Source organism: Gobio gobio (assembly GCF_949357685.1).
Source record: "Gobio gobio genome assembly, chromosome: 3".
Classification (NCBI taxonomy): Eukaryota; Metazoa; Chordata; class Actinopteri; order Cypriniformes; family Gobionidae; genus Gobio; species Gobio gobio.
In genome coordinates, this window is record NC_137099.1 from 63260959 (window position 1) to 63287740 (window position 26782).

At 38.8% G+C, this 26782-nt stretch overlaps 1 protein-coding gene across 1 annotated transcript; it reads left to right on the forward strand.

Moving 5' to 3' along the window:
* Positions 1-3400: 3400 nt before the first annotated feature.
* Positions 3401-22896, forward strand: LOC307123011 (sialic acid-binding Ig-like lectin 14). The gene is made up of 10 exons (XM_079811382.1): positions 3401-3660; positions 3822-3891; positions 4562-4909; positions 5008-5256; positions 5344-5592; positions 5678-5750; positions 16267-16312; positions 16470-16541; positions 22328-22388; positions 22523-22896. The coding sequence occupies exons 1-10, from the start codon at positions 3610-3612 to the stop codon at positions 22525-22527; spliced, it is 1224 nt and encodes a 407-aa protein (XP_079667508.1). The 5' UTR covers positions 3401-3609; the 3' UTR covers positions 22528-22896.
* Positions 22897-26782: the final 3886 nt, after the last annotated feature.

Consider the following 26782-nt stretch of genomic DNA (forward strand, 5'->3'; position numbering starts at 1 on the left):
CCTATTTTACTCCCTCACACATCCAGCCCCGCTGGGGTTGGATGCCATGGTGCAGACGTGGCCAAGGCTGCGTCTGTACGCCTTTCCCCCTCTGGCATTGATACCAGGAGTGCTGGAGAGAGTACGCCGGAACGGGGTTCGTCTGTTGCTAATAGCCCCGTTTTGGCCGACACAAGTTTGGCTGTCAGACATTATATATCTCCTTGAAGGTCCCCTGTGGGAGATTCTGATCAGGAGGGACCTTCTCTCCCAGGCGTCGGGGGCAATCCTGCACCCGAGGCCGGAGCTGTGGAAACTGTGGGCTTGGCCCCTGAGGGGTCCAGCTCGTAGACTCAGGTCTTTCTGCCGAGGTAGTTCAGACCATGTTGCACTCCAGAGCCCCTTCAACGAGGAGGCTGTATGCCCTTAAATGGAGAGTCTTTGTATCATGGTGTTCTAACCATTCTCTAAACCCAGTCAACTGCCAAGTCAACTCAGTACTGGATTTTCTACAAGAAAAGTTTGCTTCAGGTTTATCCCCTTCCACCTTAAAGGTATGCGTGACGGCAATATCGGCCTATCACGTCCATCTGGACGGTGCATCGGTGGGGAAACACCCATGGGTTATTCGCTTCCTTCGTGGTACTCTGAGGCTAAGGCCTGCGGCACGCTCAAGGGTGCCGACCTGGGATCTGGCCGTGGTGCTGGAAGGTCTAGCTTTGGCCCCATTTGAGCCTATTGAGGAGGTGCCAGAGACGTTCCTCATGTTGAAAACTGTGTTTCTCTTGGTTATTTCCTCTCTAAAGAGAGTGGGGGATTTGCAAGCACTATCTGTTTCCCCCTCCTGTCTTGAGTTTGCGCCAGGAATGGTGAAAGCTTTTTTATATCCAAAAGAAGGATATGTCCCGAAAGTTCCTACGAACGTGGCGGGTCCTATAATGCTGCAGGCCTTCTCTCCGCCTCCCTTTGAGAATCCAGACCAGGAGAAGTTAAATCTGCTCTGCCCAGTAAGGGCACTAGATCAGAGCTGCCCTGTGGAGGAAATCTGAGCAACTGTTCATCTGTTTCGGGTCCCCAAACAAAGGGAAACCTGCATCCAAGCAGACACTAAGTAAGTGGATAGTCGAGGCTATCTCACTCGCATATGAGTCGGCCGGCCAACCTTCACCACTAAAGGTCCGAGCCCACTCTACTAGGAGTATGGCGGCCTCTTTGGCTCTTCTGTCAGGAGTCTCCCTGCAGGAGGTATGTGATGCGGCAGGGTGGTCCTCTCCGCACACCTTTGTGAGATTTTACAACCTTGACGTAGCCTCTACTCCAGGTTCTCGGGTGCTTGTAGCTTAATGTATGCTATGAATTTCACATGTACAGGCACTTGAGAGTTATGGCGGCGTTGGTATTGTGTTCCCGCAGCGCTTGACGCAGCGCGAGTTCCCTTGAAAGGGAACGTCTCAGGTTACGTATGTAACCACGGTTCCCTGAGAGGGAACTAGACGCTGCGTCGCTTAGCCATACTCCCGGCACGCCTGTGACTGACTTGTTCGACTTTTTCAGAAGCTGACATTGTCTGGTTCAGGGCTGCTTTATAGCTTCCTGGTCTATGACGTCACCCGCCTACGACGTCCAGACACACCATTGGACTGATTTTACGAGTGCTTCATGACGCATCACGCAGGGGCGTTCCCGCAGCGCTTGACGCAGCGCGAGTTCCTTCTCAGGGAACCATGGTTACATACGTAACCTGAGACATTTTCTGTAAGACTTTTAGCTGCATAACCTCCAAAAATCCACTAGGGGTTAGACACACCATATTGGTGATTCCTAAAGATTGATCTGGCAGATATTATCTATATATAATATTATTTTCTGAATATTTTTGGCTAAATACTAGAATCAATGTTTATGTTATGAACTTTTAGCATGAAAATCAAAGTTTGAATGATTAAAAGTGTGGTTGTTGACTTTTTGTTACAAAGGTGAAAACTCCTGTAATGATACAGATTTTTTGATGCACACTCTTGTCACTCTTGTCATATATTAATCCATTACTCTTCCAAAATATATATTTTCTGCAAAATCATCAACAAATATGTATTCTTGAACCTTAGACCTTTCCAATGATATATAGTTTGTCATGACTAGATTAGGATTTAATAGTAATATAGTGAAGTAAATGTAGAATGCCCGTATACGGGCAAGTGACAGTTAAGGGGTTAAACTGCAGTTCATGGACTGGCCACTAGAGACAGACTCCAGAAGAGCAGAATCTCATTGAGCTCATGTTAAAATGCCCAACTTTACAGCAGAAGAACACATGTTCACAGTCTGGGACAAACTGTGGTTTTGGTCTGTATGGCTAATTTTGCCCTTCATGACGACTGTGAGAGGGGTGAATTATTTTATAACTCATTCGTTTACATTATATAAAGCCTTAAAGTTCTTCGTGGCCACTTTGAGTGACAGGTGGATTGTCGTTTATCTGCCGTCTGTTAGTCGCTGCTCGCCACATAATAGTTCCATTTTACGCGCAAATTACTAAGTTTCATGAATGAGGCCCATTTATGGCAAAGTATACTTCTTTTGACTCGCACGTGTACGCAGGCATTCAACAGTTTTGAGCAATCTCTCACCACGAGTTACAACCCATGTAAATATCTTTGTATTCTTTCATGCTAGAGTTGTAGAAATGAAGGCACTTTCTAAGCTCTTCGCTCAATCTCTCGTCTATGATTCTTAGAATTTTAAATCGATTATTGACCGAAATCGTCGATTCACGATTCAAAAATACATGTTTCAAAATCGATGCATATGCATCGTCAGGATTTGTAATCAAAGCATTGAGAAAAGAGTCAATCGTTACACCCCCAGGGTCACCTGTAAATCACAATCATTCATCTTCAGCTTAAAGGGGCACTTCAGCGCTGGGAAGATCAATGTGTATTTAAACTGGATCATTTATGAAGTAGAAATGTGAAATTATTTTTGAATTTGGTGCCTTCTAGACTGAGAAAAGACAGAAAATGTATTTTTGTCTCATGTGGATGAAAGACAACATCTCCCAGAATGCACTTGCTTCGCTGCCCTACGAGGCCACTCCCAAAGTCACGGCTATTGGTTATCACTTGCCCACCATTACACCGCTCCCAACGTCGTTTTAATATTAATAGTAATTAAATATTTTTTATTATTATTATTCTGGTTATCACTTGCCCACATTTCGTTTTGATATTCATAGAAATAAAATCATTTTGTTCAGTTAGAGAACAGACACTACAATTAAAAACTGAACGTGTCTTTTCAATAAAGTGTGTGTGAGCCGAACGAGAGTCACGTCACAGACGCAGCAGGAGTCAGATCTCATTCATCACGAGAAGAGCTGAGGTAAGAGCGGCTGTCATTCACTGTCCAGTCTGGCATTATCAGATCGCATGTGGAAGCTCAACTTGAAGTTGAAACACTCACTTTGCTCCGCACCGCTCCGTTTAATGAAAGGATGATTATTGTTCTTCAGTCAGGTTTAGTTCAGTGATGTTGTTCTCTTGTTAAGGGAGGGACAGTGATAATTCCGCCGCTGGGCATTAATAAACAGTGTTAATCTCACACAGTCCTTCACTGTGAAGCTAAAAGTGCATGTGTTACTCAGTCAGTTCAGTTGCTGTTGATCTGATGAGCTACAACACGGTAAGACAAACACACTCTTACTTAAATGAACACTGATGATTATTGCTCATATAACACACGTGTCTTAACATGAGAAATGTAAAGAATAGGGTGATATACAGCACATATACTTGTTTGAGCACAAGTGATGATTATGAGTGATGTTTAATGCTGTATTATAGATGTATTTTATGCTGATGTGGGTCAGAACGGCTCCTGCTCTTCCTCTGGTCTTTCTGCTCATGATTCACGGTGAGTCTCTGGCACATTCACATTAGAAACACTCTGATGTTTTATTGAAGGCCTCATGAGCGGCTGATCAACACTTTCTTCTGTCCTGTACTCACATATTTCCCTTTGAAACAGGAAGTTTGGGTTGAACGTGTCAAACGCTTGTCCCTTTTAGAAATGTCCAATAGTCTTTTGCTTCTTGCTAGTCAGTGTCATGTGGTTTAGGGGGAGGGACTTTCTCATTGTTCAGAGCGTTTGATTGGACAGAAATCACTGTAGCAACAGATCCTGAATATTTTTGGCTCAAGTTCTCAGAAGTGAATGTGTAAATGTTAAATGTGTTTTAGTTCACATGCATATAAATATTTTGATGTCATTTTGTATGTAATAAATCAACTTTGATTATGTTCCTATTCTTGTTTTTTTATATATTTCATTATCTGAGAGTGCATTGTGTTGTTTTTTGCTGATTTTGTGCTTCTCTCTTCACTCTGTCTCTGTACATTTACTTCTGCTTTTCTGCAACACCCTCCATCAAAACTGATGAAGTAAATCACACTTCATTTATCACTCAATTCTGAGAAGATTCTGGAAAACAGTTGCTGTTTTCAAGTAGTAAAAAAATATCATGTTTTCAATGGTTCATTGTACCTGATAAATCATGTTCATCAGGATGAATTCTGTGTTTCAGGGGTTTCTAGTGATGATTGGGGTGTGAGTTACAGTCCTTCACACATCTGTGCACTAAAGGACTCAACAGTGATAATGAACTGCTCTTATACATACCCTACTGGATATCAGATAAAGAAAGTGTACTGGAGTAAGGGCACTGAAACAAAGGGTGAAGAGCTTCCAGATCTGTCTAATGACACTGAATACAGTCAGAGGCTTCAGTATCTGGGAGATAAACAGCAGAACTGCACCGTCAGACTGAGTCATGTGACACTGAAGGATTCACACGAGTACTATTTCAGATTCTTCACTAATATAACAGTAGGAAAATATACTGGTTATCCAGGAGTGACTCTTAATGTCACAGGTGAGTTTGGTGAGGTTTATCTCTTCTTCTGTGCATTATGTTGAATAATAATCAGTGTATGACAGCAGCACTAGATATAATGTGTGTGTTGTGTTCAGATCTTCAGGTGGAGTCTCCTGAGAGAGTGACAGAGGGAGATTCAGTCCGTCTGACATGTAAAAGCAGCTGCACTCTGACTGACAGAGCAACATTCATCTGGTCCAGAAACTCACAGCCATTAATTGAGAGAAGAGACAGAAACAATGAACTCCTGCTGCAGTCAGTCAGAAGAGAGGATGCAGGCAGATATAGCTGTGCTGTACACGGACACCATCACATCTCTCCTGATGTTCATCTCAATGTCATGTGTGAGTACAGATTCACTTTTTCTTTTTAAAAATTGGAGATTGTGTTTGAATGAGATGATTTATGGCTTTCATTTTTGTCCCTTTTAGACCCTCCAAAGAATGTCTCAGTGTTGATGAGTGGATCTGGTGTAATAGTGGAGGGAGATTCAGTGACTCTGAGCTGCAGCAGTGATTCAAACCCTCCTGCTCTGAACTTCAGCTGGTTTAAGGAGAATGAAACCTCAGCTGTTGGATCTGGACAGAGTTTCAGTGCACTACAGAGTGGACGCTTCTACTGTCAGGCTCACAATCAACATGGATCTCAGAAATCAGCGTCTGTTTCAGTCACTGTTAAAGGTATAGCAGCTCATAAATTTACTTTACTCTTAAAGTGAAGCAAGTAATTTTTTTCTGATGTTTTATTCGTTTGTATTGGTTTTAGGACGTCCGGTGATATTATATATATCAATTGGAGTGGTTTGTGGAGCTGCAGTGATCATCATGATGCTGATTTGGTAGGATATGTGTCTTTACTACTATGTGTGTGAATGAGTGACTGAGTCAGAAGGTTGAGAATTCATGCTAACGTTACCCTTAAAAACACAAACACACATTCATCCCGTGTTCTTTCATTTTCCGAGTTTTCAATTGCTTTTTTACAGAAGTAAAGCACTCCTCCACAGCTTTCTCCCACAGTCTCGCGCTGTCCTATGGAGGAGGGCATTTCTACACGTACACTACCTGCAAACATTTGAATTCTGGTAAATGTATCAGACAGCGCTGCTGGTTCATGCACATTTGTATTTTCTGTCGAGGTGCCCATGCGCATATTGTATGAAAAAAAAAAAAAAAAAAAAGATAATAATTTACTTATCGACTGCTGTAAATATTTTATGCCGGGACTTTGAACTAAAACGGCTTTAAACCTGGCGTAGAATGCCCGCTCTCGCATAACACCATCTGTAATAATCTTCAATCCGCCCTCATAGAACCTGAAGTCATAGACAACCTGATCAAAAAAGAAGTTGAGTCAGGCCTCATGATCGTCCCGTTCGACAATCCTCCATTTAACGTGTTTCGTATCAGCCCCATTGGAGTGGCTACAAGAACATTTTTAAAAACAAAAATAAATAATCAATCTGTCAGCCCCGCACAATTCCCTGTTCCCAATAGCATAAACAGCTTGATCCCTACGAATTTTCGCTCAAATACCACAACATAGTTCAGGTAAACGATATGATTAAAATTGCAGGTTAGGGCTAGCCTGGGAAAACCCAGACAACTTCCGGCAAATTTAGATTTGCTCTGCAAGTAGTCTGGCAAAGACCCCATTCAAACCCATTTCTAAACCCTAGAAATCGCGGCACCAATTAGAAACGTTGGGGCGGGCTTTAGACGATGACGACAGCGCAGCGACGTTAGCAGATTTGCCGCTGTGGAGCATCACTCGTTCGAATCAGCTATCGCGTCTGTTTTAAGCGATTTAAACTTTTCCTTTTCGTTAAAACCCGAGCAAAGAACAACACTCGAAGCCTTCATATCTAAAAAAGATGTTATCGCTGTCTTACCGACTGGATTCGGCAAAAGTCTGATATACAAGCTTGGCCCTTTGGTGGTTAAACGAATGGGTCTTAGCGAGAGCCCTCTGGTAGTGTTAATGTTTTACAAAATATAGATTTAAGTCCTTTTCATGAGTGAATGAAGTTGTTTAAAGCTCAAATCTGTGGTTTATTTATAAAGAGAGCGCCTTTTTTAAAGGTTCCATGGCATGAAATGTTCATTTTATGAGGTTTTTCAACATTAATATGAGTTCCCCTAGCCTGAATATTGTCCCCAAGTGGATAGAAATGTTGATCGGTGTAAAACCGAGTTCTGGCTGTCTTTCTCTGCCTTTGAGAAAATGACAGCCCAGATGAGCCAATCCTGAAGTCTCCTGGTTTGACGTCCAAGCAGGAACGGTTTCCTCCCTTTCCTCCGCCCAGAGAATCTGGCACGCCCATGCAAACGCTCGAGAGATCATGGGTTGTGAACGAGTGAATGCTGGCAGTTTCTCAGTGTTTGGATGTACAAATGAAAACAGAAGTCTTTTTTCAGTTCCTTCTGATCTGTGATCAGTGATATCTGATGTGTAGCTAATTATTTATTATTCGCGCACACGCAGCTCTTGTGAGTCAGTGTTTTTGTACGTCCTCGTCGCGTCTATCGGTTCTAAAATGTGCATACAGTCATGAGTTTCTGCTCAACATGGCAGAGTCAGATCTTTATAGATAAACCTCACACACGCCGAAGCTCGGGCTGCACTGGCCGGTGGCCTTCAACATCCCCGACCCCCAGTACTGCATCTGGCCCACAGCGGAGGCACCAAACGCGGCGTGAGATTAAGCAGAAGGAGGGTAAGCGTGAGCATATCAGGGCTAGCCAGCTTTCCCCACAATAAACTGGATTACATTCGATTATTGCTGTTGTGTCTTTGTTTGCGCTGTATACTCAATGCGCATCACTGACGCTTTTATTTTATTTTAAAAATAATGCTATTATCAACACTTACTTTTAACTCGTTCATCTCGACAGCTGTAATGGTACATTGCGTGTGTTACAAAGTTGGTAATAAGGATGAAGACGGACTCGGTGTGACTGGGACTCGTGTTTATTCAGAACTCTCAGATACAAACACAATAAACTCGCGCTGACTGACAGCGCTCTCATAACTCAGTAGTTACTATAAATAATTTTGTTAGCAATCGCTCCATCTCTGTTACATTAGTGATGTCCGGTTCGCGAACGATCTTTCTTTTGAACCAGTTCTTTTTAGTGAACCGAATCAGTTCACCAAATCGGACTGAATTGTTCTAAACGGTTCGCGTCTCCTGTCAGCGCTGATCCATAATTTACTAAAGTTACTAACTTTCTGACATGAGTGACAGTCCCTCCGACTAGAAATAGACTAATAACCTGAAGTATATGCTGTAACTACAACAGCTCAGACATGCTGAGAACTGATGTGAAGTGAACTCAGGTCCATCCGTCTCTCTGGCAGCAGCTCGTGCCTGCTCCTGCCTCGTAGACCTCGTTAAACCACGCCCCCTCCGCTCATTTAAAATGCAAAGATGTCAGCCAATCACAACAGTGGGCGTTTTTACTGAAGTCTCAACTACAACAGTTCAGACATGCTGAGAACTGATGTGAAGTGAACTCAGGTCCATCCGTCTCTCTGGCAGCAGCTCGTGCCAGCTCCTGCCTCGTAGACCTCGTTAAACCACGCCCCCTCCGCTCATTTAAAATGCAAAGATGTCAGCCAATCACAACAGTGGGCGTTTTTACTGAAGTCTCAGCAGACACGCCTCTTGAAGCAGGGCATTCAGCCACAGGGCAAACAGCAGTATATAAAAAATGCCTTTTATTTCTAAATTATGACATTTTATGATGTAAAAGTCATACTAACAATATAAGTACACCTCAGAAAACATTATAAAATAATAGAAAAATGCCATGCCATGGGACCTTTAAAATTTGATCTGCCGTTTTCGGAATTGTGAGCTCCAGTGGTTCAGCGGCGCTCAATCGCTCAACCCCAACGAGAGGAACCTTTCCTCGGCCGGTCCTTCTGCCATCTGCCGCTGGCTCTGATGTCTCTGTAGTGGTTAAACATAAGATATGATTCGTCTCGTCTTGTGTAGATCTAACGGCTGATCTTTGCTCTCATTAATCTATCATTTGTTCCCAGACAGATCGTTTTGTCTGAGGGCAAAATGAAGTTTCATAACTTTATATTTTTAAGCTATTAAACTTTACCGTTGTAGTCTCCTAGCGCTGACTTTGACTGAATTGCTTTATTTATTGTATAGCTTCTTATACCTTTTACTTACTTTTATATTTGCTATTGATGATCACACATAAACTGACATTTAACAAAAAGAGACTGGGTTGTGTTTTATGTAATATTTAATTTATTACAGTGATAATCATAGCCTATATTATGTGTGTGTTTTTTTTTAAATGTAAACAAAAAGAGGCTGGGTTTTTTTATATTTCGTTTTGTAATAAACATGCATTGAAGATAATATGCATTGCCTGCACTACATATACAAATATATACTGAGTGATACTGTCAGCATTGTAGGCGGACTAGTGTCCTCCCGTCCTCGGGAGTTCGTTCTCCGGAGTCAAACTTGGCAAGTCACGGACGCAAGTCAGAAGTTCGCGTACGAAATATGTCATAAAACACCACTGCCTCATTTCATAAAAAATAAAAATCTTAAACATAATAGCCACACGAATGTGGTTCAGGCAATGCGTAGCTAGGCCTACATTGATTATCTTATAGATTTATAATAAAACGAAGTATAAAACACCCGCCTCTTTTCGTTTACATTTTAAAAACAATATATTAAATATTAATATGTGGTTTAGGTAAGGTGACCAGATTTCTGAAATGGAAACCGGGGACATTTCCTATTTGAGAACACAATTACAGACAAGAACGCATATTGAGAAACGGCCAGTCAGATGTTTCTCCGTCGCTCTGCATACGTCATCTCCCTCATCGCTCTGATTGGTTTTAGGTCTATCCAATTGTGCCGAGAGGCATTTGAGCGACGCCCGTTGGTGACGCCCCTTTGGAAATGATTTGTCAATGAAGCTTTGCCAGACCATAACTCAGTTACTACTGAGAATGGTCTGGTTTTAACCAGGCTAGGTTAGGGCGCTTGGCTTGCCAAAATCGACATTACATCTGCTTTCAAATGAATGCCAATCCATCCAGATTCATGGCACCTTTTCGGAGTTCGCTGGCTCGGGAAATACTATTTCACAGTGCTCTTAACTTTCGGATGCAAAAGCAGCCCTAAAATATTCAACATGCTATCAGAAGCCGTTTACTGGATTTTGTCGAACAATTACACCATTCCCCACCTCACTCCCCTACTAGATGATTTGTAATAAACCTCCACATATCCTCACAGTTCTTAGATGATCAGAACTCACTATCACTTCCAAATTTGACCCATAAATCCACCCCACCATCTCAGACTTATCAGTACTAGATGGGGAAACAGTTTCATATTTGATTAAGCAAAGTAAGAAAGGTAATTTTATCTACATTTTTAACCTCTCATCGCCAATCCAACCAGTCCGTTCTGGCATATCTTCAGTGGAGAAGTTCTCAGGTTGAATCTCCCCTGGAACCCCTGTTCACAGATGAATCCAACAAACCTGTGACACGCTTTTGGTTCTAGAACCACCTCAAATCCGTTCTCCAACAGTCAGGCGTCCCAACAAAGAATTTCTCAAGCCACTCTTTCCGTATCGAGCGGCAACCTCAGCATCCCAAAAAGGCATCTCCCAACAGCAGATCCAAGCTCTCGGGAGATGATCCTCAGATGCCTTTCAAAGCTATATCAGGACCAACCGGTTCCACATTAAAAAAGCCCACTAAACCCTAATCGATTAAAACCCTCTGGGTTGGTCTCCCAGCGGATTCAGTGAGAACTCTCCCAGTAGAGCAATTAGGTTTCTCTCTTCCATCTAATAAGCATTGGGTCTCACAGCGGATGCAGTGAGAAATATCCCAGTAGAGCACTCGTAGTTCTCTCTTCTCTCCAGCGAGCATTGGTTTCCCAGCGGACGCATCAAGAATTCTCCCTGTTGAGCTCTCACATTTTCTCTTTTCCTTTTTTCTCTTTCCATCCAGTGAGCATTGGTCTCACAAAGGATGCAATGAGAACTCTCCCGGTAGAGCACTTAGGTTTCTCTCTTCCGTCCATCGAGCATTGGTCTCCCAGCGGATGCAGTGAGAAAGTGGAAAGTTTCCAAAAATTCAGTAAATTGGAAAGTGTAAGGGGTGGTACTCTAGGTTCGGGCCAAATTCTGAGCTCGAAGCCCTCCCAAATACGCATTTAAATTTAATCTCTAGAAATTATATGTAAGTATGAACTCATATATTCTCATATAACTCTTATATTTATAATGCAATGCTATTCGACATAGCTTTTACCAATATGCAGAATATTGTAAAATGATATATTTTCTGTCTGATTTTTTTGATCCGAAGCCAAATGAGACCACAGAAGGTTATTTAAAACATCCCACTTAGTAATTTTGGAGAAAAAACATGTTTTTAATCTTTTTTGTATTTTGATTGTGTGCTAAGCTAACATGCTAGCTAGCCAATGCCCCTGCCACCTGGGCAAATACGTTATTTTTATTAATAATTTTGAATAGACTGAAATGAAAAACCAACTGAAATGTTTCTATTGTCACCAACGGCATTTGAGGCACTTTAGAAGGTGAAGTGAGAAGTTTGATCATAAATGAGGTTTGAATAGAACAGTTTGAATAGAGAGTCGTCAGTGATTACAATGAAGACAAATGAATAAGATAACTAGAGCCATAACCAGGCCAGAGAGGTGTGAAAGTGTTCTGGGGAGACTGAAACTGAATGGGCAGTTTGCACCTCAAAACAATAGAGACAATAAACTGAATGGTAGCTCAGAAGAGATGGCAATAAACATCAGTTAACATTTTAGAGAAATCTCAAAATAAAATCATATGACATGATCTTGAAAACATTTAATACAATTCAGAGTTTTAGACTTATCATCTTCAGATTTGAAATATAACATGGTCAAACATGTGGCTTCAGCTGTAGTGCACTTCTAGATTGCTAAAATGCCAACTTCAATTTTATTTTTCAATTTCATACAAATATATTTCTAATAACTTTACAAAACTTTGAAGCTTATTATGGCTATTTTTGATTATGAAAATAATTATAATTTTGAATTTACAGTAAACTGCCAAGTGTCTGCTTTCAAATGACGCCATATTTATGATTTTAGTGCAAAGGAATCATTAACTGTAACGGTTTTAGTCTGATTATGCCATTTCTTAGGATTTTTTCAAAAGCGGGGGTGCAGGCTAACAGGTTAATTATCACAAAAAAAAAATAGTAAAAACAGGTAAGGTAGAACAAAAAAAAGTAAAAAAAGAGTTCAGTGCTTAAAATAAATTATGATGATAAATATTTAAGCATAATTAAAATTCTGAAAATATTTAAGCATAAATAAAATAATTACACTATTGCACACAGTAGCAACAAGCAGCATAATAAAGTGCACACTGACTGTATTATACTTAATTTTAAAAGTAACCAACTATTTACAACCCAGTCATTTAATGTTTAGGTGCACTTAACTTAATCTCTTGTAGAGCAACACCAGCGGTAGTTCAGGAAAAAAAATCTCCCAATGCTCCATGTGAAACTTCGGCCTTCCGACCTTTTACCATTGAGTCAATTCTTAATTGATTTTGATTAATATGCGCAAGGGAGGGAGAGCAAGACAGTTTGAAGACGGTGAGTGCACGCGCGGCCGGAGGAGCGGCTCTCTCTGCTCGTTCTCTCAGTAACACATGCGACCTGTCACAAGCGCAGCAGTCAGTCTCTCTACATCACTCACACATCAAATAAGGCTTTAGCGGGATAAAAATTTGCTGATACAAAAAACGCAATATGTGGTGGCCGGTGTTGATTCTGTGGCGCACTACCGCAGACTTAGTCTATGTGTGGGAAACACTGGAGACACACACACACCACATGCGTCAAAACCACAGCCAGGTGGTCGCTGAATAAAACTCCCACAAATACCACAGAACAACGTCGGCATTAGTTAATGACCAGTGTTCGTAACAGCTACACTGAAAACCCTAATAAGTTGATTGAACTCATTTGATTTGAGTAAACTCGTTGCCTCAATTTATTTGAGTAATGGAGTCTCCCAAAACTTGTATATTTAAGTTCACTCAACTTGATGCTCATGTTGACTGTACTTAAATTGTTAAGTTCACCAAACTTGGTGTTTATAAAATGTACTTAAACAATTCAGTCCATTAAACTTGGTGTTAAGTTGTTCTTACTTAAACCGTTTAAGTTTAGTCAACTTAATTTATCTGGGATCTGAGGAAGTGTACTCCCAGAGTGCATTGTGGCATGAATAAATCAATTGCTATATATATATGTATATATTACTTCCCTTTTTTTGAAATCATACAACTATGATTTCTTGTTGCATTGCTGTTTAATAGGAAGTTAATTACTATAATATGAATGAAGTTCCAAGTGTCCAACCAAAGGGAACACTAATCACAATTATGGTGAGAGGAAGTGGAGGAAATGAGTGATAAGTCTATAAAAAATTGCCCCACCTCAAAAACACGTACGATTTAACCAAACAATATTGACTTCTTCTTGCCATTAAAAATCAAACAAAATTAACTTTAAATATTTTTACTTATACCAAATGTAAGATTGCACCCGATGAAAAGGTCTCCATCTTGATTTGAATCAGCAGCAAGCAACAGACGAGGCGAAAAGGACTGCCTTTTTTAAATATCCTCCAATCAGTGCATTAGTTTAGTTATTGCCAGGCAGAACTCCTTGCATGGCCAATCACATCAAAGCAAGAACAGAGTGAGCTATTTTAATTAATTATGATTTTGAGTTAATTAAACTTGAAATCTTAAGTTTATGTATTTTGTAAGTTAACAAGTTATACTAACTTATATTTATGAGTTTCTTGACTAAACTAGAAATATTTAGTCAAGATTACTTGATTGTTTAAGTAAAGACAACATTAGGGTTTACAGTGTACCGTATGTATTAGGGATGCAACAATACAGTTAGTCCACGGTTCAATACATACCTCGGTTTTTAACCACGGTTTTCGGTTCGGTTTGGTTCTGATGGCTTGTCACATCAGTTTTTTGCTATTCTATTCTTAAGCGACAGGAACAGCAAAAGGTTAAGGAGAAAAAAGACAATTTTTTAATTGCAATACTCTTTGTTTATTTTACTTAAAAGAATTGAAAAACCTTACTTAAACTTAAAACTTTACTTAAAAAAAACAACCCTTGTACACATTCCTAGTGTATTGTATAATATAATATAATATAATATAATATATATATATATATATTTACACTGGCAGCTCAGAGCTGCTCAGATTTAAGTATGAAATTGAATGAATAAATGTAAAAATAAAACTACATAGACTTCACTATAAAATATACACTGATTCTTATTAAAGCTACTGTATTAAAGTTTTTCAGTCAAGAGCAGTGAGGGATTTTCTCTTTGTCTTTTGTTGTTGTATTAACATAAAATGGATAGTTCACTCAAAAATGAGAAATGAATACAGGTTTGGAACAGTATTAGAGTGAGTAAATAATGACATAATTTTAGAGGTGAACTGTCCCTTTAAGGACCGCGTGTTCAGGCTGCCTGCAGTCAATGTAAGACCTCCGTGCATCGTGCAGACACACGCCGATTTTACTTTCACTTTAGACATAACCAACTGTGTTTATGTTAACCTTGTGTGTATTTGACAGTATTAGCGCAGTAAGACGATTAGTCCAGTAATCACGTGTTTGACAAGCGTTTAGTGCGCGCGCTCGGAAAAGTGCATGTTAAAACCGCGCACACGCCGGCAAGACTTTAAAACGCATGCAAATAATGAACTTTCGTGATTGTGAATAACTATAGTGTTCCGTGAGTATAACTCTACCACTAACATGTGATGAGAATGTATGTTGCGTTGTTCAGTATATTGGGATGGAGGCAAATGATAGAATTTTAGAAAAATACTTAATTAAATGCAAAACCGAAAAACCGCAATTCACAAGCACGTATTGAACCGTGAAGGCCTTACCGAACGGTTCAATATTATATTGAGAATTGTGGCATCCCTAGTATGTATACGGATAGCCTACAACTTAGCTATTTGCAGCTCCCTAAATACAATGGCAAGCAGTTTTATAGACGAGGCATTCAGCATTTGCGTTTTCCATTTGGACGCACACACTTGCTTAGCTATAGTTGCAAGCACATATAGAGCAATGTGTTTCCACTTTCAAAGTGTTTGGCAATATTTCAACGAAGTCAAACCGTTACAAGATGCTTTGAAAGTTTAAAACTTATCGTTGTCTTGAAGAGCAGATTCCAGCACTGCTAGTGAGGGAGGGGCAGTGCATGAACTGCAGCTCCAGCAGCTCAGAGCTGCCCTGTGGACGCCTGTCTGTAAATAATGCCGGGAAAAAAATATTGCCGAACGCAGCAGCCTTGTATCGGCCGATGCCGATACACGTAAAAATGCAAATATCGGCTCCATGTATCGGTCGAAGTGTGTATATATATATATATATAAATATATATACGCAGCAGTCTTACCTCTGTTTTCTGACAGTTTATCATCATCCCTCCACCACCCCTTCTCCACACTTTTATTTCTAACCACTTACACACACGGGGTACTCTGGGTTCAGGCCAGATTCCGAGCTCGAAGCCCTCCCCCCGGACAGCCAAATACGCATTTAAATTTAATCTCTATATATTATATGTAAGTGTGAACTCATGGAATGTGTTAAAATCTACACAACATGTGTTTCCCTGAGCACACACACACTATGTGTGTCATTTTTAACACATTTCTTTTTAGAGTGTGATACTTGAACTCAGGCTAATCTGGTTCTTCAAACAAATTTGTGGATGTGATTAAAATATCTGGATTAAGTTATCTGAGATTACTGCACAGATGCATGGATACTCGAAACCCTGAGCAGCAATGCATCGATTGTCTGGTGGCAAGACAACATAATGACATCATGCAATCGAAAAAGACACCTGATGAACAGGCTTTACATTTTTATTTCAATGTTGTAATTAGCAATTCATTTAATTTTACATTTGAAGCAGATTTGTTACACGATAGCGTCAGGCGGGAGCAACTCACTATAAAGCTAGCGCTTCTCTATTTGGACTGGCTTTATAGTTCCTGGTTCATGACATCATTCACCTCTGACGTCTCATCTCACCATTGGTCTGATTTCACTCGTGCTTCACGACGCAATCACGCAGAGTGTCAATCGATGCAGCGCGAGTTCCCTTTAAAGGGAATCTCATTGGTTCAAAATCATAACTGTGAATTAAACATCAAATGCATTCTGATTGGTTGTAATTGTGTCAAATCATTGTCTTTAAAGGGGAAGCAGGTGGATGAAAAAGAGAAATGATGCACAGGAGACTCAGGTGAGAAAAATAATGTGATTTTCAGTAGTTTACTGATCAGCTAAATGAACTAGTAACTTAAAGATTAAAAAAGTCTGAATGTGGTTGTGACTTTATCTAGTGAGTTGTAATATAATTTTTTTTCTTCTCTATTCTGTTTTTTTCTTTAATGGCAAAGATGGTTCTTCACCCTGACAGACGACAAGCGTGTGATGTTGAATTGAATGAAGCTGTGTATGGGAACATAACGGTAAGTGTTTTAACTGAGGATTTCCTTCACCTTTAGCAGTGGCGGAACTAGGCTTTTATACATGGGGTGGCCAAGGCTACTAAAGGGGGTCCATATCCGTGAAAGAATACAATGGGAAATGTTTATTTGTTTTCATTGTTTTGACCGATGTAACATTGTATTCTAATAAATAAACAACCAACATTGTAGATATTTCACAATTCTTGATTCCAACGAATATTCTGCAGCAAAAACTACAAGTGGCTAGTAGGTTACATCAATTTTAAACATTATTGAATACAAGTGAACAATCAGCCATAAAGTGAGAACAGTGCTGAGAACGAAGTGCTTCAAATGAAGGTTGAGGTCTAACAGTAGGCCCTATTTCAGGTACAGAAATTGAATATTCAAACGTAAAATAACTTCATAATCTTCACTTTATATGAATTCAATATAGATGAATGCATGTTAAACTACAAAAGTTATTCAGTAAAGATATCAGTGGGTGTTATTTTTTTCTTTTGTTCTTTAATTAAAGCAATTATTAGCAATACAGGAGACCTATATTGCCTGTATATGCACATATATGCACCTCAATTTTGCCTATATGTGGCATATATACGCATATGTGCAGCATATATATTATCATATATGTGCATATAAACTGCATATAGGTTTCATATATGTGCATATAAACTGCATATAGGTTTCATATATGTGCATATATCCTCATATAGGTTCTTTCCATGTGGGTGGCCGATTTTCAGTCTCACGTGTCTCTGATTTTGAGCCGATCCGTCTACACGCGGCTGTGAACCCGAGCGCGCCCGCAATGTTGACGTCAGAGTCACAGTCGCGCTCACAGCCGCATGCAAACACTAGAAGACACGAATTATGCCATTTGTAAAACTTGTAAGGTTAAAATAAACCACGGGGAACCACCAGGAAAGCCCACAACACAACAAACCTAATTAGACACTTAAAACTCCATCAGCCCGCAGAACATGCCCCGCTTGAAGAAGGTAACGTTAGTAAAGGTAAAACGGCTAAAGCTGGCCAGAGCTCAGAGCCACAGGTCTGCAGCCTCTCCTATCTTTCCTTGGTAGAAGCAGCCAAAAGACCAAAGCAATTACACCAAACGCATAAACCGTCACTTCATGAGAATTTACCATTTCATTTGAGAGAACTGTCATATCATGAACACAGACACGCAAGTGTTTCAAAATAAAATGAAATGTAATTGACAGAATATATCAGGCTACTGTTGAAGCCTACTGTAGATTTGGCGCCGGCTCTATGTAATAATAATATGTCTTTACTACTAATAATCATTATGCTTAAATAGTTCATTATTTTTCACTTGATCTTTTTTTTATTTTATTTTTTACAATGTTTACTTTTAAACAGCATACAGCCTTTAAATGTTTATGTATTATTTACTTATAATGATTATCATCATAAATAATAAACTTAATACAACATTTTAAATGGTTAAATAAATAAATAAATAATTAAATAAATAAAATAATAATAATAATAATAATATTTATATATAGCTGTGGTAATATTTAGCTGTGGTTCCAAAATTGGTTCCATAACATTTATGGTATTGGTACCGACTACTGGAATTTTGGTACTTTGACATCCCTAGCTGGCAACATTTATTACCCAAATTACTGAACTATTATTTGGAGGAGTATTGTACACTTCAGGTTTGTTCATTCATAGGATCTTTTGTACTTTAGTAAAAAAGAGGAAAAGGTCAATTTATATTGTTTTGTTTCATAAAGCAACTGATTTTCAGTTATTTGTTATTTCGACTTCTTTCCAGGCACAGAACACTTATTTTCTGAGAGTTGTTTAAGTGAGAGAAGATCCTGTTGTAATGTTTAATAATTTATTTTAGAATAAAAAAAAAGTTTAGCTTTGAAGAAAAAGTGGATTTTTGTGGTCCGTGTACTTTTTCGTTCATTCGATTTTCCTTATAGAAACGGGTTTTTAAAACAAAACGAAAAACAAGAATTCAGCTTCATTTTTCGTTCAGAGGTGGAAAATTAATAAACGGCTTTAATATTCGATTTTAATATTCGGAGCGAGCTGCTGCGCACGCACAAAGGACTGCAACATTTTCACTTGCCATTTCGATTTGTTTCTCACCAGCAAACCCTACAGTAACTATACCTTCAGAACGCTTGGAATATACGGCATGAGTTGCAAAGGATTATTTAACAAATTTTAATTCGCTTGAAAAAAATAAATGGGCAAATGCGGACTGGCGCGTTTAGCCTATTGCAACTTGCCTATTTCATCTCTTTCTCATCAAACAACCAGACTAACGAATGGCTCGACCCAACCCGTACCGGGGCAGAGCCTGGACAGGGCTTTCTTCTGTGTAGACCAGCGGCTTCAGTGCTGCGCAAAGTGCCAGGGGGTCCGCGAATTTGCTATATCATACAGTATTTTCCGTCACGTTTTATTTTATTATCGTGATTTAAAAAAAATTTTTTTTTTTTTTTTTATTAGGTCAATTACAAAGTACAAAACAGAAATAAGACATTGTGGTACAAATCAGAATATGCAATAACAATTAAAATATAGATTATCATGAAACATGCTGTGATTTATTCCAAAGTGACTTAAATAATGCATTTAACGTAAAATAATCTAAACTTTTAAAAGTAATTTCGTCAAGTATTCGTTGTATTTTGGTTAATGTTGTTGTGTGCGCCAGATGTTCAAGGAGACAGAGACGCGCAGCGCATCCTGATGTTTTCTTTATTTTTCAAAGGCATGACATATTGTAGTCATTTTGAATGTACACAAATAAAAGTATACATTTTACGAAGATGATTATGTCCTACTCATCAGTAGCCTATGATGATAAATTAAGTTATTTCCTCTGCTGAGGAAAAAAAATCACGTTGGCGCCGGCGACTCACGCGTAGTACATTATTATCGAAATAAAACTTCAGTAATAATGTTCAATAATTTTTTTTTAAAAATATACTCTGCTTGGTCTTTTGTACAATGGTCAATCGTTGCAATTGATTTGTTGGGCAAGTAGAACGCACATAGAGTTGTTGTATTTTATTTACCTGTATTTTATACTAGTTCTGAATGTAGGCTAATAATAAAATGCAGTTTTAACAACGATGCGACGCGCGCGTCTCTCTCAACATGACATTCAGGTGCGACTTATTTTCTGGCAAATAGCAACGGTCGATTATAAAAATCATAGGATGGAGGCAATTAATACAATTAGGTTTTTTTTTTGCACACAGACACACATACAAACCCCACCACATTAATTTTAGCCTGAATAACTGTTAGTGTTGCACACACAGAAGAGGCAGGGTTTTCTGGAGGCACATATAGTTTTTTCATTTCTGTCACACTGTATCTGCAGAATCAACAAAGACAACAGTTCAGGTTAACAGTATGTTGATATGGCTGGCAGTGTGACTTATTCTTTAGCAAAAGTGAAACTCTGTTCAATAAACTCACATTTACACTCATTACTCTGATATACAGCATGTCAGAAAATAAGAACATTTGTATTTCACCAACTGACTTATATTAATCTTTCAGTAATCATACACTAATTCTCAATTTACACAGACTGTATACAAGCACTTAAAGTAACTAACTATATTTAACTGTATGTGACTGTAAACACTGTTCTTTAAACAACATTAGGCCATTTAAATCCGAATGACTACAAACTCTCTCACTAGCATCATCAGTCACCCACAATGACTAAATGTAATGAAACAGACACATTAAAGATCAACTACCACTTAACTATGTTTAAAGACGACTTTGAGTGCATTAACTTTATAATCATTATGAATCGCGATCTTCCGAGTAGGCGCATTCCAGCCGCGGCGATCTCTCGCACGGCACCCGCCGGTCGCGGCAGAGTAGGCCGCATTCTAGCCGCGGGTGCGTCAATGCGGTTATTTTTTTAACAAACACATCTAAACATTATAAAACATCAGTTGCGATGTCCCATCACTCATTTTACCTGCAGAATCAACAAAGACATCAGTTCAGGTTAACAGTATGTTGATATGGCTGGCAGTGTGACTTATTCTTTAGCAAAAGTGAAACTCCCTGCGGTTCACTACTGCCCCCTAACGTCACCCGCCAGTATAGGCAGATATAAGTGATGTTGAACAAAAGACATCAGTATACTAAATAAATGATAACTAATAATGACAATACATACAACTAATTTATATAACAATATAAATATATATATATATGACTTTATATAACCATTTAAAATCTATATGACTACATTAGCTACATATTTGGCCTGTTTTGTTTGGATGACCAACTCTCACAATCTGCTGTGGAAAAGCTGTGGGACACAGGACAGCGCGGAGAGAACGCACATGATGTGCTTTGGAAGTTTGATTGTTAGAGAAAATAACACGCGCCGTTTTGTTTGACATCAATTAATTCTCACTATTAATGAAATAAACTCAAAACCAAAAGGTAGCTATAACTGCTGCGTATCTCCTGAACACTTCAATAGGCCTACTGGTCTGTGCTTGAATGTTGGCGTTTATCTGCTTATTTAGTTCATTCAGTTTAATTAACCCATCGCAATTTAGGCTATTGAAACTGTGAACTGTTGTTCTCCGGTTTTCAGTTAGTCAGAATGACAGTTCTTGCGTGAATAGGCCCAATATACCCAAGTCTAAAGTTTAAAATATTTAATTTAAAACTATTGATATTAATTTATATCTTAATATATTTATTTGTATTAGTGTTTATTTAATTTACAACTCATTACATTAATTTAAATCTTAATTTACTGGGCAACCAGGGTAGGCTATGACAGCCATCATATATCCTGCCAGACCCAGCTGATGCGAAGTGTATGTGAGTTTATATCTACACAGGAGAAAGCCCTGTCTAGGCTCTGCCGCGGGACGGGTTGTGTCGGGCCATTCGTTAATCTGATTGTTTTATGAATAAAAGATGAAATGTAGCTGCAATAAACGCGCTCATAGCAGCGCAGGACTATTATTCTGCTGTGCGGAACTGAGGAAGAACTGATGACGGATAATTTGATCTTCGTCTGACCAATCAGCAGAAAGGGGCGTATGATTCCCGCCCACGTCAAGAAATCGAATATTAAAGCCGTTTATTAATTTTCCATCTCTGAACGAAAAACGAAAAATCAAGCTGAATTTAGGTTTTTCGTTTTGTTTAAAAACGAAAAAGGAGCCATTTTTTGTTTTTTAATACCCGTTTCTATGAGGAAAATCAAATGAACGAAAAAGTACACGGACCTTTTGTTTGTATATGCTGTCAATTATAGTTCTTAGAAAGAAAATCGGAATTGACAAAAATCGCTATCGGCCGATCTCATTAACAAAAAATCGGAAATCGGCCACGAAAATTGCAATCGGTGCATCTCTAAAAATAACTTACCTGTCGGTCAGTTGAGGTGAGGGTGGAGGGAACGTTCAAAATGGACTAATGGCATTTGGTCGGCACACACTGATGACATCAGAGGCTTGTGATTGGTTGATTAAATGTTGATCCAGGATCAACAAAAGCATGTTGATCCAATATCAACAAAAGGATGTTGATCCAGGAACACATCTTACTAGGCAAAATCACGGTGACCGTCCAGTGCCACCCTGGACACTCCTCTGGCTCCGCCACTGACCTTTAGCCAAAAGGAATTAAACGCTTCTCAATATCAGTTAGAAAATATCAAATGTCTTTTGACTAAGTATATGGACATTTAAATAACACACTGTTTTTCCTTTGTATCTTCATCCATAAAGGCTGATCAACTTGATTATAAACCTGAACTGAACTCGTCTGTGTATGAAAATCTTCCAGCACGTAAGAATACTCACTAGATGGAGAGAAAACCCAAACTATTATCATTTCCTCAGGGCTAATGTTCTGGATGCTTTTATTGACATATTTCATTACTGTTTTCACTTTCTTTCTTTCTTTCTTTCTTTCTTAATCAGGCTAACAAGAAGAGTCTGTAGTGTTTTGAACACACAGGAAATATATGATAGCCATTATGCATCTCTTTGTGGGTGGAGCCCTGGATGATTGACAGGAGTTTATGACTAAAGTCATTTGAAGATAATTTTATAGATGAATTGTCAAAAGGTTAATGAATTGATGGAGCATTGTGTAATCACTGAAGTGTATTTTTCTTTATGCGTTATATCATGTATAAAGCTTATTTCATTTAGATTTTTAAAAATGTTTTAACCCTTAAGGGTGCGCTATGTAACTTAAACAAAAACACATTTTGGAAGATGGATTCATGATGTACTCGCTTATTATACATTTTGTACATTTTAAACAAATAAAGTTACATATTGTACATAGTATCAGTATTGTTTCCAATGATTGTTTTCTGACATTCAAAACATCAGCATAGCAGCAAAACAAATATTAAAGAGCATTACATTGAGAGATTGCTAGAGAAAAATGAAATATTTAGCCTAGATTATTAATATAATGATTATTATACTACACAAAATTGCACTCGCAATCTTGATGTTTTTCTGAACAACATTTCAATAAACAAGTCCTTAATATATTGCAAATTACGTTATAATTTTTTGGGGGTAAAATTTTGGCATTTCTAGTTTGATTTTTTAGCATTTTTTGAAGTTTTTCTGTGTATTTGTTACTTTTTTAAATTTCAACCACAAAACTCCTAAAATCCAGTCAGTTTTTGTTTTGGTGAATTCGTGGTTTAAGTGTGCGACAAAAGTCCTATAGGGTCTTGGACCACTATGATGAACACTAATTTTTTTATTTGTTTTAAAAAATGAGGTTCTAGTCCAAATGAGGAAAGGATGAGGGTTAACAAGCCACAATCACAAGCAAAAGACTTACCATAAAAAAAGAACAAAACAAAAATGTAATTTTCCCAGCAGGCACAGCACGTCAATGTGACGCCAGGAAGACGTTGGACTCCAACTAATCCAACGTCAGTCAGGCGTCATATTTTGGTTGAAAATGAAAGTCGAGTTGACATCTAAACCCAACATTTGTTTGACGTCAAGCTCCTCTTGCAGTTCTTGCCATGACAAACACAGTTACAGCAGCAAGAGAAAAACTAATGTTAAAAGGTCAAGAGTCAAACTTCACAACTAAAGCAAACACCGATCACAATAATGGGGACGAACTAAACACTTTCAACAAAACATTAACATCTAAACCTCTGTTAATTCTCAATAAGAACTTCTGTAGAAGTCTGACAGAAATATCTGTTAGTAATAATCTGGTTAGAAATAAGTGAAGCTTGTAATATGTGTAATTTTTTTTGGGGGGGTGGGGGGGGGGCAAAATTCAATGTCTGCACAACGTTGGAGCTTGACGTCAAACAAACCTATTTAGACATCAAACCAATTTTCATTTTCAACCAAACTCCAACGTCTGACTGATGGAGTCTACATCCTGTGCCTGCTGGGTAGGAGTCAAACTGATTGATTTGTTGATTCAAGAGATTTGTGAACATATGGTCTGTATATTAATCATTAATTGTCAAATAAAAATGAATATTGCCAGAACAGTTATAAATGTGGTGTATAATTTACTGTACCATAATTGTTAAACAAAGAAAAACTATAGGCCCTACATTTTGTACAAATCATAAACATAGAACTATTAATATAGTGTTTAAAGTAGTTTGCAATCTTAACAAGCTAATGTTTTTGTCGTATTAAGCTTATGTTGCGTGAATCAATTAAGTCATTGAAAAGGTACGACGGGCCAAAGTCACATTTGAATAACATTGACATACTGTCAACTGAAACCGGTCCCATTAATAATGTTTCTTACGCTCAAATAGCATTTCAGGTTATAGCTGTGTCCTAATTCAAAGGCCACGCCCATTCATAGTGATACGGGTGACCCATTGGCATTATACATTCTTTGATATAATATAGAGTCTTTGATATAATATAGAGTGTAGTGTATGTATTTAATGTAGTCTATGGTGGATTTTTGTGATTTTCACTGTTAAGTGTACAAGTCTCATTGACATCACCGGGTGATTCTGCAGCCGTATGTTTTTTCTACTGCAGATTTGTGAAGAGGCCTCAAGCTTAACTCTGACAGGACTGATTTCCCTCACCATCGCTCATGAATCACGTGATGATCACACAGAGTGATGCTGCTGTTTTACACGTTTGGTTTTCTTGCCTTTCTCACTAAAGGGGAAACTGCATTTGTGTTTAGAAAAATTACACTTCCAAGAACAAGACCACTGACAAAATGATCCGTTTTCCTTCACCAGATTTCTATTAATCAATCAATGCATTGAAATTGTATCAAAAGCACAGTTGGTGATGCTGGCGATGAAATGTGTTTTGACGTCACTGCCACTGCAACACCTTCCAGTGTTTTACAATCCCGGATCCAGCTGTTCCCATTCCAGGATAGTTGGTCTGCATATGCAAATTAAAGCACAGTTATTCAAGCAATTATTATCTATCTCTTAAGAGCAGGTTCCTTGTCAATGCTATCAGTATGAAACTGATTGAATATAGATATTCCCAAGTTTGAAAACATTATTACATGGATTGATGTAAAGTGTCTCTCAGTTTAACTTTAATGCCTTTACTCTAATGTCATCAGCTAAGACTCTTCTTCCGCTCGATCTGCACTAGCTGAGGTGTCATAGGCTCATATTAAAACATAATGTGTGAATCACATGTCAATCAGTGTGAAAACACCCTTACTGGTTCCAGCCTGATCATTTGTAGTGCTGTCACTGGTCATGGGTGTTGGTGAAACGGGTAAGAGCATGATTTTATAAATGTTCTGTCAGATATCTTAAGTTTGGGGGATTTATGGGAGATTGGTTGGGGCTAGTTGTCACAGGGCTGTGTCTCAGTATGGTTGAAAGTCCAACAGCACAAATATGTTTTCTTTCACAGTGTTTTGTATGTTGGATACAAACACCTAGATCAAAATCCTCTTTGTTACACACTGTTACACAACAGATAACTATATAATCATGGCAGATTATATAGTTTAATAGACTTATATTCAATACTTTAAAGTGTGTATCTATACAGAAAGTGACTAAAAATTAAACTACCATGAGAAATATTCACCGGAGTAAAAGTGTGACAACTAGCATTATTAAACATAAGTTTGATGTTTTTGAATTTTAGGGTATGTTTACACAGCAAAGATGTACAAAAAATTTAAAGTTGATCCCCGTTAACACAGATCTGCAAAAACTATTAAAAACGCTGTATTCTGCTGCCAGGCCAGTAGTTGGCGATGTCACTCTGTAAAGAAAGACAACTGCCATTTTTCTGCCTGCCATCTTTTTTTCCCCAACATGTTACAAAATCTTTTTATTTAATTTTGTTCTGTGTGCATTCAGCAAAGAACTAAAGCATATTCCTCTTTTAGTTATTTCTCTGCTCAGAACGGATATAGCTTGATTTGCACTGACAAGAAAGTGTAGCAATGATGCTGTATTAGTCTTTATCTGTCCGCCCAGGTATGTCAACATGATTATTGTAATGCTGGAGAACTTAGAGGCAAGAGAGAGAGAGTTGCTTCCAAATGCAGAAGGTGTATTAAAGTAATAAGATAATATAAATAACTCAAGAAACTACAAAACAAAATTGCAAGAAAACAGAACTGAGAGCAACAACATGCCAGCTTAAGAAAGACAAGACCTAACAAACCACATGGGAAACACAAGGGCTATTTGGATACAGATAAGCTAACAAGGTAACAAGACACACCTGTGGATACAATCAAGGGGAACCAATGACACAAAAGGACTACAAAGGGACTACAAAACTAGACACAGGAAACAGGAAACTAGAAATACAACATAAAAGTCCAAACAAACAAGGAACATGTAACAGATCCCCCCACTTAGAGCAGATTCCAGATGCGAAAAACCAAAACAAAAGTCCAGGAGGATGGTGGAGTGGAGGTGGACAAGGGGATGGAGAAGAGCCAGACCCCTGAGGTGGAAGTGTGTCTGGAGACTGAGACAAGGCAGGGAGCCAGGGTGAAGCCTGCAGAGCAGGGAACCAGGGCAGAGCCGGTAGAGCAGGGAGCTAGGGCGGAGCCGGCAGAAAAGGGAACAAGGGCGCAGCCGGCAGAGCAGAGAATGAGGGCAGAGCAGGGAACCAGGGTAGAGCTGACAGAGCAGGGAGCCAGGGTGAAGCCGGCAGAGCAGAGGACCAGGGCAGAGCCGGTAGAGCAGGGAACTAGGTCAGAGCCAGTAG

Excerpts from the sequence above, each read along its gene's own strand:
- LOC307123011 (XM_079811382.1), top strand. The coding sequence starts at position 3,610 with ATGTGTTACTCAGTCAGTTCAGTTGCTGTTGATCTGATGAGCTACAAC. Across the intron at positions 3,892-4,561 it reads CTTTCTGCTCATGATTCACG|GGGTTTCTAGTGATGATTGG; the intron begins GTGAGTCTCTGG and ends TCTGTGTTTCAG. Across the intron at positions 5,751-16,266 it reads ATCATCATGATGCTGATTTG|GGGAAGCAGGTGGATGAAAA; the intron begins GTAGGATATGTG and ends TTGTCTTTAAAG.